The sequence below is a fragment of the Taurulus bubalis genome (genome assembly GCF_910589615.1).
Source record: "Taurulus bubalis genome assembly, chromosome: 10".
NCBI lineage: Eukaryota > Metazoa > Chordata > Actinopteri > Perciformes > Cottidae > Taurulus > Taurulus bubalis.
The window spans coordinates 22,149,792-22,163,590 of record NC_136598.1 but is presented as its reverse complement, the minus strand read 5'-3'; the positions used below and the strand labels follow the sequence as shown (position 1 = coordinate 22,163,590).

General features: G+C 43.7%; 1 protein-coding gene across 1 annotated transcript; it reads right to left on the bottom strand.

Annotated features, from left to right (window-relative positions):
• Nucleotides 1–1,929: 1,929 nt before the first annotated feature.
• slc6a4a (solute carrier family 6 member 4a) lies at nt 1,930–13,457 on the bottom strand (the record flags this gene model as incomplete). Its single annotated transcript, XM_079225268.1, has 13 exons — nt 1,930–2,004; nt 3,901–4,068; nt 4,214–4,314; nt 4,565–4,664; nt 5,042–5,173; nt 5,895–6,007; nt 6,193–6,320; nt 6,779–6,882; nt 6,993–7,127; nt 7,356–7,494; nt 9,584–9,806; nt 10,370–10,504; nt 13,001–13,457. 13 exons carry the CDS (start codon nt 13,455–13,457, stop codon nt 1,930–1,932), a joined length of 2,010 nt encoding a protein of 669 aa, XP_079081394.1.
• Nucleotides 13,458–13,799: the final 342 nt, after the last annotated feature.

The window sequence follows — 13,799 nt, the reverse complement described above, 5'->3', positions numbered from 1 at the left end:
ATTTAGTTTTGTTCATTATCTAAGTTCAGTATGTTTGTAGAAGATTACAGAAGTAAGTCGACTTTTTTAAGCATCAAGAAAATAAAACAGACTTTCATTTCAAGACAGGACTGACAAACGAAGAAAAGAATCAACTAACAGAGGTAATTTATTTCCATATATCTTTATTATCCGTTATTTCCCATATATTTATATATTTTTATTCTATACAGGTGTATTTCTCAATACAGTCTTTTATTGACATACATATATCTTACATAAGCTCAAGAGGTACTAGAGAGAGGCAAGAGGGAGTTTACTTCCTTCATAAGATATTTTGGCAGTTAACGAGACAATAGGAGATCACATTACAGACACACACATTTGAAGTACAGTACACACACACACACACACACACACACACACACACACATACACACACACACACACACACACACGCACATACATCACAGCATGCACACATAAAGGGGCTGAACACCTCAAATCCTTTTGCACAACCACAAACGTGCACCAACACACTAATCAAGGTGCACACACACACACACACACACACACACACACACACACACACACACACACACACACACACACAACCACACACACACACACACGCTCACACTCAAGTCCATACAAGAACTAAACACACATCCACACATTCATGGAGAGGATAGATTACACCAATACTAAACTGACTAGTAAATACACATGTAGATGAACAGTACTCGCCATATTTTAACTCCTACTCCTATATACCCTCTCAGAAACACACACACACACACACACACACACACAGGCACATGTGCACACACACGCACACTATTTTTTGGTAGAAAGTAAAGAGCAGTAACGCAGATTTTTAGACTATGCCGTTGATAATGTTATTAGCTCTGATCCATATTTGGTTTCTATTACTGACAGTTATGCAGAATGACAACAGGGTGCAGAATGTCACTGTGATTAAACAAGGACCATCAGCACGACGTCAGGTTGTGTCACATGTAATGTTTGTCACACTGAAGTGTGGGAGGTCAAAATGACAACAATGATACATTATAAAATAAATACACATGTTATATTGCAGTTATAGGATGAATACACTTGGTTGGTTCTGTCTGTGATCTATTTTTTTCCCCACTGGAAATTATAACAGTCTTTTTTTTCAGACACACACACGTGCACGCACGCACACAGTCACACACATTCATGTCACTAACAGACAGTGCTTCACAGTGTAGAGAACTCATTGCAAATCCGTCGCTTGTCCAGGATGCGACCAAATACAAGCACAGGCTGACAGTCAACACAACAAAGCGACAGCTAAAATATGGGAACATCTTTAGAAATATGAACAGAACAGATATCATATATTTGGCTTCAGTAACAGATACCTGAATAGTGCTACATATGCATAACTTAACAGCATAATATGAAAACGCAACCATAAAGAGTGAGCGAGGATATAAATGTAACTATCTGGGCCTTCTTGGACTGATCTCAAAGTGCAGTATCTCCAGGTTATTGTCTACATGAACATAGACTGTATCATACACTAATACTGTGTAAAACATTCGTTTCAACCGTATAACCTGAAGAAAGGTTGCTCACAAAATGACTTAGGCGACAAATAGAGAGAGGATGTTGATCTGACGATACTGAAGCTGTGAGCTCTGGGTTTTAACCCCAGAGAGCTGAACACAGCATGAGGAACACAACTAAACAAAGCTCAGTGAACTACTGCAGCCTGGCTCCGCATATCTCCACCACTAGTTCTAGATCTTGGTGGGAGACAGCTAAAAACAAGTGTCGTATGATGTATGAAAAAGAGGCAAAGACGGTGAAAGGTAGCCCCTTGTCCTGTAGTTTTGCAGTTCGTCCAGAAGAGGGCGCTCTATGTGGCTAGAGTGACGCCTTCTTTTGGTCAAGGTTTGGTCAGACTGCGTTCGTGACAATGAAGTCTCTGTGTTGTTCACCGCTGGGCTCTGGACTGATGCTCTTTAACAGACGCTGCGAAGGAAGAGAAAGAGAAGTGAGAAAATTAAAGTGACACAAACTAAAGAATCAAGCACAAAGCAGGCTCTAGTATTCGTGTGCCGCTCATCTCATTGCAGCAGGTTGTGATTGGCTTAGTCTTTGTCAGGTGTATTAAATACCAGAGCCAGAATCATTTTTGAAGATCTATGAAATAAAATATAAATATCCAAAGATTGATGCATTTATCCACATTTGTACAATATGCATTGTTATCTCTGTCACGCGTGAACCTGAGGAGATTATGTTTTTGGTCGTGTGTGTGCGTGCGTGCAAATTGTCTGTCCACGGCTAATCTCGCATACTATGGCACCCATCAGCCTACTATCTTGTATTGCTTATGACTGTATGCTAAAGGAACTCTTGTGAGATTCAAACTTTTTAATAAAACATATTTTATTGACTCCTCACTACTCTTAACTGAGCGGTAGGAGCAGCAACTGATTAACAACTGCTTCAGTTTGGAATATTGTGTCCATTAGGGATTCAGAATCATTATTCAGTTGTACAGCTAAATAGTTTAGCTGTACGATGTATTCATCGTTTATAAGATGTAAAATAATCAAATAAAATTGCATAAAATATTTGTTGCAATTTCCCAGAACTTAAATTGACATTCTTAATTGTCTTGTTTTGTCCCAGACAGGTTGTAGTCAATCTGAACCTGGCATGAGGAAACTAGCAGATATTAACATTTTAGTGAATTCTTACATTTTTGCTTAAAAACAGCATGCAAACAATTATCCGATTATAGAAATGTTTGCAGAATATTTGTCTGTCGATTGACAAATCCCCATTAATTCTAATCTCAAACACACCTGATCAAAAACATTACAGAATCGGGAAGAGAACGAATAGAAAGCACCTCTAAAGTGAACAGGCGTTACAGATCATAAACACACAACCCCGGTGGTTTAGCGACAGAGAGACACTCGGACATTTTGACCTCGCTTTTGGCTTCGTGAGTTACACTGACTGTCTTCTTTCACACTCACATGCACACAAAAACAGGACTCCCGTGTGTTGACAGTGTGTATCAGTGCCATTGTGTGCCCTGGCAGCAGTGTCAACACTGGACAACCGCCAAAGATGTCTGTCTGCCAGCCTCTTTGAAATCCTCCTACCGTCTGTCAACTCCAACAAAGCGTACGACAAGATAACAATATAACTAATGAATAAATATGATGAAGTATTAGTATTTATTATGTAAGCTACGAGCTCAGAATATACCACAAAGAACAAATACACACCTGAACATTTTAGCTAGGACCCCGCAGGAGCAGGAATTAAAGATCCCTTGCTCAAACAGCAGCAACATATAATATGCAGATGTCTAAAATCTGTCTTGATGCTTTGAAGAAGAGTTGTATCAATAATGCTGATTTGGTTAGTCACGCTGACACCAGCCTCGTCTGCTCTATAATTGTGCCTCTATGGGGCCTGGAAGTTGTCATGAGCTTTTTTTTCCTGGCTTTGGCTTGGCTTTAATCTTTGTCCTGTGCTCCTTTGATCCTGATAACCAGTCATGTATTCACTGTAGAGGGTCGACTCTGACGGTGCATGAAAAGCAGAGCGACAGAGGCAATCCCTGTTGTTGGAGAAGTGTCAGCAAGAGAACAAAGGTCAGGCAGGGATATGGGTTGAAGGAGAAGGGCATGTGGGGAGGACGAGGGAAACTATAGAGAAGACACACCTGACATCTAATCCTTCTAGTCTACTTCCCACTATAAGCGCTTTACCTGCATGCCAACATTTACCTCATTCACAAACATATTCATAAAATGGTGGTAGCGAACTGCCGATCTACCGATTAGTGCGCAAATCGCTCTACCTCCCGAGCTCCTGTGAAGGAAAAGAGAGGAAAGGCTGTACCTGTTTGAACGTTCCCTTGGCGCTGAGCAAGTGGTAGACCATATAAAGAGGCACACAGATGAATGAAGACACCCCGATGGAGTAGCCCAGGGCAGTGGTCCATGGTGGGAAGTGGTAGTTGAACAACCTGACCTCTGGTGGGAAGGCCAGAAAACTGATGATGATGTACTGCACACAGGGACGGGGAAACAAAAAGCAGAGGTCAGATAGAACAAGGATCCAACACCAGGATGCATGTGAATAAACTCATTTGAAAGCTAATAAGTGGAGGACTACTGCATGTGTGTGTGTAAACACTGTTCAGGGGCCCCACCAGCAGGAAGCAGGGGCAGATAGCCACCCAGCAGATCCTCCAGAAATACCCCGGGTAGAACCCAAGCATGAGATGGATGTCATTACAGAACCGGTTGGTACCTGGAACACACACACACACACACACACACACACACACACACACACACACACACACACACACACACACACACACACACACTCATTACACGGCCCCAACTATCAGAGTGCGTTTCTTTTTTTGCAGTGTGTCCGTGACCACAAACGGCAATACAGTATGGTGTCACCCCTTTTCCCGCCAACGTTTGCTGGCACGCTCAATAAAGGTTGTGAGTCATCGTTGCCGTCGCAAACAACATCACTCAAAACTTGCCGTAGAACCAGGAAACGGCGATGACCTCGAGCAGGACCACGGTGATGACTGCGGGGCCCGTGGCGTACTCCTCAAACAGCTTCACCACAAACGCTCCTCCCTGACACAGCAGACAAGACGAGAGAGAAAGAGAGGGAGGCGGGAGGAATGTTAATTTACTCTGCTGCAAGCGGCTTCAGCTACTCAGAGTAAGACAATTATCACTTTGTTTAGGGTTCATTAACAGATTGCTGCTCTCATCTGATTGTGGCTAATTGCTAACTGCGGTCTGTCGCATTACTTAAAGGTGTAGATGTGTTGAATTAATGTTTCTTATTCGCGGCAGATATCACAATACATCTATTTAATTACGAGCAGTCAGGTGAGATAAATTATAGATTTATCTGTGGTATTAGAGACATTGATTATATATGATGCTGTCATGATAGATGCCATTTTAATAGTAGCAAGTGTCTATTAGTGTGGTGGTTAACTCACATATGTGAGTGTGGAGAGAGCCCCGAGGAAGCAGACGCACACCAGGCCTAAGACAAACCACTCTCGTCTCTTCACCAGGACGTGAGGGAACTCATCCAGCATGGCTGTGATCACGCCCTCCAACCCTGCAAACTGGAGAGAGCAGAACAACGAGCAGAGAGGAGGAGAGGAGCTCATCAGAGGGTGCAGAATGAAAAAGAGGAGGCAGACGATGAAGAAATGAGAAGAAAACCGCGAGCTTTGAGAACCTAAACGCTACGTGTTGCTAATCAGCCATTTGATCTGATCCACCTGACAGTAAAGTGACACTCTTTTGACAATCCACAGTACACTGATGGAAAACATCCAAAGATGCCTTGTGTATCCTTTCCTTGGCACACAAAAAAACCCCGAAGACAATAGTTCAGCCGATCCAACGTGAGTCCAAACGCAGCGACACGTTTTGTAGTAATATCCTCAGTCGTAAAATCGAGGAGCATAGCAACCCTGATGCTGATTCCAGCCTGATTATCAGCACGCGATAACAGCCTCGCGGGCCTCTCCAGCTGGCTGCCTCCGAGCCGATAAACACAGGCTTATGCAGACAAGATCGCCACACAACAGTGATATGAAAAGTCCTATCACATTGTTTTCGCTGACTCTTATCCAAAATGGAACAGCGAGGACAAATAATACCCGGTACCTCTATGGAGCAACGAGTACAACAAGTCAAATAGAACAAGACATGTGCCTGTGTATGACAAGGCAAATATGAAAGTGTTTCTGGGTTTGAGAGAGCACACAAGAGCCATGGACAACCGAAGAGGCACGTGGATTACAACGTTTGTCTGAAATGAGTAATCAACAAACTAACCGTGCTATCCAGACCCAACATAATGATCATGAGGAAGAAGATGATGGAAAAGAAAGTAGCAGCAGGCATGTTTCCTATGGCTTCTGCATAAATGATGAACAGCAGACTGGGACCTGGGGAGGAGAAAGAGAGGCAGGTTACAAAAAAAGAGTTCCTCTGAATTCATCCTCACAGATGTATTTTGGGCCAAAGCTACATCCTATATGTCAAATTCAGATGAATGCAATCACGGATGCATTGCAAATGCGAGTGAAGACTTATGTATTTGGGATTGTGTTGTTGTGCGTGGTTCTTCTACCAGCATCCTTGGCCACAGCATCCACATCCTGATTCCTCATCTCCGCCATGTAGCCCAGCACGGTGAAGATGACAAAGCCAGACAGAAAGCTCGTCAGGCAGTTCACAGAGCTGGTGACCAACGCATCTCTGAGATGGAGAAGGGAAGGAAGATAACAGAGTTAGGGAGAACATTCATATTACAAGTATTACAAGTATTTAGGCTTGATTATTAAAACATGTTGAGCTTTTATATCAGGAAAATCAAGAACAAATCATGGTATAATCCCCCCCCCCCAAAAAAAAAGAAAAAAAACATGTTAGGTATCAAATTACACATACAAATCAGGGCTACAATAATATATAATCCCCAGTACAACCTCTAAACACAACTCAAACAATAAATATAATTAGGGGTTAGGGTGTGGGCTTAAAAGGTTAAAATGAGATACTGGAACCATTGAACAATTGTTTTTGTTCCACCTGCATAGATTAATGTTCAGACAATTCTCTTTTTGCAGAACTGGAGTTTTGGGAAGGTGGAAAAAGCAGAGGTAGGTTTCAGTGTGAAACATACACCGACACGCTGGTTCAAGAAAGGTTCTCACTTGTAGCAGTTGTTGTGAAACGGGTTGTAGCTGGCAAAGGCCAGGAGCACGCCGAACCCCGGACCCAGAGAGAAGAAGATCTGAGCTGCTGCATCAATCCACACCTGAGAGAGCACGGGCAGGTTGAGCAATGTGTGTTGAGATCAGACGTTTGTACAAAGATAACGTTTAAAAAACGGGAGACAGCCTTGCTAGATTGCACCAACTGACTTACTGTCGTAGTCAGCAGCTTCTGCCAGTCCGGCTTGAGATAGAAGACCACGCCCCTCCAGGCTCCCGGCAGAGTGGCCCCACGGACGAGCAACACCAGGAGGACCAGGTAGGGAAAGGTAGCAGTCACCCAAACCACCTAATGCCGAAAAGAGGAAAAACGAAACAACTCAGTTTTCTGTTGATAAACTCTTATTGCTGATATCCAGTGATCCACGATGATGAATGATACCGAGGGTGAACAGATGACGGCATAACAGCCATGTTTTTCAAGGCCTCTTTGGTTCCGTCAATCCATCCATCCATTCATCCATCATCTACTCTAACTGACACCCCCATTAGCCATGCAGGCGCCCCCTTTGGTTACCTTTCCAGACGTCTTGACTCCTTTCCAGATGCTGAAGTAGACGATGATGAAGATGAAGAACAGGCAGAGGGCCAGCTGCCAGCTGACAGAGCCCAGCTGGTGCAGACCTGGAGAGAGGTGGACTTGCAACACCTGGCGACTGGAGGGAGGAGACGAGGCAGGGAGGGGGAGGTGAGGTGTTGGGATTGAGATATGAGGTTGAAGGGGGTGCAAAGAGGGAGACAAGGCGATTGCATATAGGGAGACGGCATTAGTGGTGTCGGCAGGATTGGAAGGGAGTCACGGAAATCAAAGAAAAGTGAAAGAGAGTAGGGAAAGGAAGACGGTACGAGGGCAGGAGAAGAATGTGAAGACGGGAGAGAGAAGTTAAACAAAGTGAGAATACGAAGAAAGGTGGGTAGAAGGGATGTTTGGAAGATTTGGAAAGGAGACAAAAAGGATAGAACATGGAAGGAAGGAAATGGGATGCAGAAAAAAACAGCAAGAAATAAAGAAAATGGGAAACGGACAAAAAGATACAAGGAAGAGGAGATGAATAAAGGTATGGGGAGGTCAGGGGAAGGGAAAAATATAAGGGTGTGAACTCTGCGCACAATATGAGAACAATAGAGCCCTGGCAGATATAATGTACACGCATAAATGATACTGTTTAAACGAGCTGGAGTGAAAGTTCACGGAAAGGGAAAAGATAAGGAGACTAAATAAAGAGGATGCGAGAGAGAATGACTTCATAGAAGTTTACACAAGCCAAAGTGAGAAAAAACATTACATGGCATAAAAAAAGAAGGAGGATGAAATGAATGAGTGAGGTTAACATCTGGTCACAGGTTAAGCACACAGAGCTCGGACGATAAAACGGAGACGTGATTTATGTTGAAAACAGGAAATTCTGGCGCCAGACTGAGGAATTTGTTCTTTAAAACCTGTATTAGGAAAAGTCAACTACGGATAAACCCTGAATCTGTCTCGGCGGACAGACAAAGACACGTTCGAGTGAGCGGCTGATAAGACTGAGCCAGTCGAGTGTGGAGTGCCAAAGCAGTCAGGAATAATAAAGCCACAGCTCAGGTTGCAAGTTACAGGATAATAATAAAAAACACCCAACTTGACAGAGTTAATTACCGGGAAAGCAGACAAAGATTGGAAGGCTTGGAATAATATAAATAATCTGTTTAAAATGTCATGTCAGAAACTGTCTTTTTTTTTAATAAAAGATATTTTTTTAATCTGGGGGATATTCAACAAATGTTGTCTCACTACCATCTCATCTATCTCGTTTTGATCTTCCAAATAATCCAAAAATAGACAATAGCTCTTTCTCCTTTCTCTCTCCCTCCTCATCTACTGCCTCTCTCGTTCTCCACCTGCTTCTTTAACTTAACATAGTTCATATTTTGGCTTATTTACAGTGAATTTAAAGTATTCTGCGTTCTATTTGCACACATTGTTTGCTCGTCTACAGAAACAAACGTCTGTTTCACAACACTGATAATACAAAGTTGAAGAATCCGCTAAACATTTATTTTAATAATACACATACATACCTACTGACTCGACGGACCCTGTTTATCTGCACTTTAATGTTGATATATCTGACTATATAGATTTATACTCTTCTGGTTTCATATGAAACTAGCTATAAATATACTTAATGTGTCTTTTATACACATTTATAAAGCATCAAAAGAAGTCATTTGAGACAATGCAGCTTCACCAGCGCCTCGTCAGTGGCTCACCAAGAGGCTATTCATAGAGCTCCATCCACATAAATCTAATCGCCAGACTCAACGGCAAAGTCTATCAAATAAAGTCCATCAAATCAAGCTTCTGCACTCTCGCTATAGCTTGTGTCTGTTGTCTTTCCTGATTTAACTAAATTCTGCCTTTCCACAGGATTGAATTGCATGTGTATCTTTAGTTAACTGTCACATTAAGTATGAAATGTGAGGATATGTTTTGTTCTTTACAGAGTTTGTAACTTGTATCACTCCGTCATGTCTAACCATCTCAGATGAGATCCGTGATGCTGATCTCTTCTTGCTGCTACGTCTTCACATCCGGGTAAGTTAATTTTTGCACACACAAAAAAAGGGACGGTGAAAATCTAAACACCAGCACCGACCCTGTAATCGCTCTCTGGAAGTCGTCCTCCCTCCTTCACTTGATGTCTCCCTCCTGGGAAGCTCTCCCTCCCCCTACGCCTCTACATCCCACTTACATGCACTTACGTATAGAACTCCTCAGCCGGGGAGGTGGAGGAGTTGGACCAGGACACGTTGTGGTCGGTGGACATGTAGCGGTTACAGTTGACCGTGTTCCAGCTGTTGGTGCAGGTGGTCCAAGGCAGAGTGGGCCGAAAGGACGACAGCAGGTAATACAAGGCCCAGGCCATGATGGTGTTGTAGTAGAAGGCTATGTAGAGGGCTATGATGCAGATGGCGAAGCCGATCCCTGCAAGAGTGGAGGAAACTATTGTTTGCACAAAAATAAAAGCGTGAAGAAAACAAATGCAAACGTGACCTTTTGTTGATCATAAACCTCCCAACTGCCATTTTATTGAGAGAGAGAAAATGATTTCATGAAGTACCAGTCAGTCATGACTTGAAGCGACATCAGTGGCGTTTTCAAGCTAATTCAAGTTGCTACGGGGTAAGTGGGTGACATTTCCGAACAACAACAACAACCAACGTACTATCACTTTTCTGAGCACCTGGCATTTGGCATGGAAATGTGACAATTTCCATAACAGAGAGTCGGTATAGCTCATTAGACGTCCAAGTCGCTTGGGATGCTCTTTAAAGGAACTGTACTGAGCGGGACCAGGAGGTTAAATGAGCTGTCGCTCAGGCTCTGACAGGCTGCCACTGTCCTTTATCAGTCCTCCGCTCTCCCACTGCCAATTTTCCTGTTAGTAAGCCCAGTTCTCTCATGTCCTCTTCCATCCTTTTAATCCGAGCTATTGCTATTAACTCATTTCTCCATCTGCTCTGTTTTCTCTCCACTCCTCCTGTTACCTTTGAAGATGGGGCAGATGTGTTTCCAGATGGAGATGCAGCCACTGCGGTGGAACTGGCCGAGAGCCAGCTCCATGTAGAAGAGAGGGACACCTCCGAACACGGCCATCAACAGGTAGGGCAGCAAAAAGGCACCTGGGCAGAGACACATTGGGAGGAGAGAGAGAGAGAGAGAGATCCAGGGTTACAACGGTGGGGATTGATGTGCAGAGGGTGAAAACAGCAAGGAAAGTGAGAGGAGAATAAGTTATGGACGAACACTAAAAAGTCAATTGCCCTCCTGAGAAATGCTACTCGTTCACACTCCATCTGCGGACCTCTCAATAACTCCCGATCGACAAGAACCCAGAACATTAAAAAGCACTCTGTAAAACTCATTAAATGTTGGAAGTACCCTATCATTTACATTACCCGAGTCCATTCAAAAACAGCAGCGTGCGCTCGCCCGGTTCCATATAACTCTCCGTTAAAAATGTGGAAACACGCAGCGAGAGGGTCATTTTGTTCAAAATCCTGCGATGACAAAGGAGGACTACTGCGATGTTGGCTGCTCGGTAAGGAGAGTATAAAGTGATGAAGGGAGAATCAGAAGGCCAAACACTGAGAAGCAGCAGGATGGCAGCCAGATCTTTGAACTCTGCAACCCACCGCGGGGAGCTTGATAATCTCTCTCTCCGTGTTTCTCTTTCTTTCCGTCTATCTGATCATCAACTATAGTTGTGTGTGCACGCGTGCGGTTGTGTACGTGCGGGCGGGCCGGTGTGTGTCGTTGTGACATGGAGGCACAGATAAGGGTTGATTGAGCAGCTGCCTGGGAGACAGGTTATTAAGCAAGGAGAAAGAGACTGGAGGTGTTCTCATAAAAACCACAATTAATACTGTTGCCTCTATCAAGTGTCTCCCAGTACCCATCTCTACCTCGCTCCGGGAGACACACACACAGAACACAGGAAATTGCAAAGATTTTATTATTGCAAATTCAATAAAAGTGGAAAGGGAGGCCCTGTTTAGACTGTAGTAACAGACCACAGGCCGACCTACTCGCAGAATTATGTGTCACTAGAAACTGAGTTTGAATCGTGTGTATATATTGAATACATATATATGTATATTTGTATTGCCCAACTTAGTTTGAATCACATGATTTTAATTTGTATTGTTTAATTTGAATAACTGACTCTGAATATCATAATTTAAAAATGTATTAGTTTAGAACCCTCAACTTAAAACTGAATTTCATGAAATTGAATCAAGTTTCTGAAACTCTATTTGATCCACACTGACAGTTTATTTTTACGTCCACATTCAGTTTTCACAACTCAAATTTAGGTCCTGCAATTCAATTCCAGTTTAATGAGACGCGCATCCGGTCGTTGAGGAAAAGCAATCGAGTGCAGATTCACAGAACTCTGATCTGTGAACGTTTTTTTTAGAGTTTGTTTATTGGATTAAATCCAAAGTGGTAGAAACGGGAAAATGACTTGTATTTTCCTTTTTTTTTTTCTCCCCGCCACGAGGACTTCCAGCGCAAAAACCCCATCGACGATAAAATAAACCAACGTGGACTTTTGGTTTCACGCGGGACACGAACAGCGGTCTCATGGGTGAAAGTCCCGCGCTCGACCCATCCATAAACCTGCCATCCTCTCACCTGGGAATCTGAATAAAACATATTTCTGTTGAACCTGGGAATTTGTGACTTTCTATTGGGTCTGTTTCCGTTGTACTGGCACTTAAATTTGAACACAGTATGTGCCATAACCACGTAATGCATTAAGAAGTCGTGCTATTACACATATTTCTGTAAGATGTAATTGCAGCAACAGAAAGTTCGGGCTAGACCCGCAGCGCTGGAAAGGACTTTGACAGTTTGCTCAGCAAACTGCAGCTTCCTCCCGGAGTATTCTCCTGGCAGCAGGGAGGACGAAAGGAAAATACAAGTCGTTTTCTCGTTGCTGACACTTTGGATTTAATCCAATAAACAAACGATCAAAAAGTTCATAGTGCGGAGTTCTGTGAATCTGAACTTGATTGCTCAATATGTGCGTCTCAGTAAAGTGAAATTGAATTGAGCTGAATGTGCGAGTATATAAAAGTTGAATTTTCACTGAGGATCTAAAACTGGTTCTAAACTAATACAGTCGATTTCAATATATGCTAATTCAGATTCAGCTTTCAATGCAATTATCAAGTTGAGCAATTCAAATTAAAATGTAAATTATTCAATTTCTGTTTCTAATTCATCTATTTCTGCCCATACAGACAACACAGACTTTTAGAAAATGTTTGCTTACCTTTTTTAAAGTTAGATTGTGCAAGAATTGAGCTGAATTAAGTGCCGTTCACAAACAAGCATGTTAACTGCAGCATTCCTTATCAACAGATCTACACCTCCATCTTTAATGATGTTAAAGTGAGAGGGCAGTAACCTGACTATATATGTTGTGAATTATTCCTCTGACTATTGTAAATGTACAGTATACGCTGCAGGACAGTTCAAACCATGAAAAGGCCTCTTCTCTTCTTTCTAATTGAAATTCTGTCTACCCTCACATGGGATGTCCTGTACACGTCTCTCTAACCAACGTCTTCCTCTCCCCCTGTTTCAAACCTATCTTTTGCCGCCCTCACCTCCTCCATTTTGGTAGCAGATGTAAGGGAAGCGCCAGACGTTTCCCAGATCCACGGCGTAGCCGATCACAGAGAGCAGGAAGTCCATCTTCTTGCTCCAGGTTTCTCTGGGCCTCTCCGAGCTGGTCTGTTGGACCACCAGAGTCCTGAGGCCTGCCGGCGGCACCGAGGACCCGGTGCCTCCTCCGGGCCCGGAGGCCGTGCCTTCGGAGCAAGCCGCGGTGCCCGGCCCTTCCTTGGGGCTTTGAGGGGTGGATGTGGTGAAGCCGTTGGACACCTGCTGCCCCGATCCAGAAGTCAGGCTCTTGGGTCCTCTCTCTGCGAGACCATCAGCCAGCATCAGCCTACCATTTTCCTGCTGGGTCCCTTCCTCTTCTCCCCCTTTCTCCCTCTCTCCCTCATTCTCCCCTTTGTCCATCGTCAACATGCTCGTCAGCATCATATCTTGGGTCTCCATCGGGTTGCGTCGGTGTCGGCGTCGGCTAAGCGGTTAGGGGTGCAGAGAGGCTCCCAGTGACGATGAAGGGAATGTGGCTGTCTGATATGGCGCCCATTAGGGGAACAGAGGGGTTAGAAGAGGGAATGGAGCAGTGGAGGTGTAGCTACAAATTTGGCAGAAAATGGAATTGTCCTTATTGGACAGACGGGGGACAGGAGAGCAGAAATCAAAAAGAATAGAATAGAGAACGGGGCCAGAATGAGGGGAGACGTGTGAAAGTGGGAGTGGAATGAAATGTGTTGAGCAAGAAGGCAGTGAGGACAGACGGAGGGGAGGCGAGAGGAAAGGATCTGAACAGGA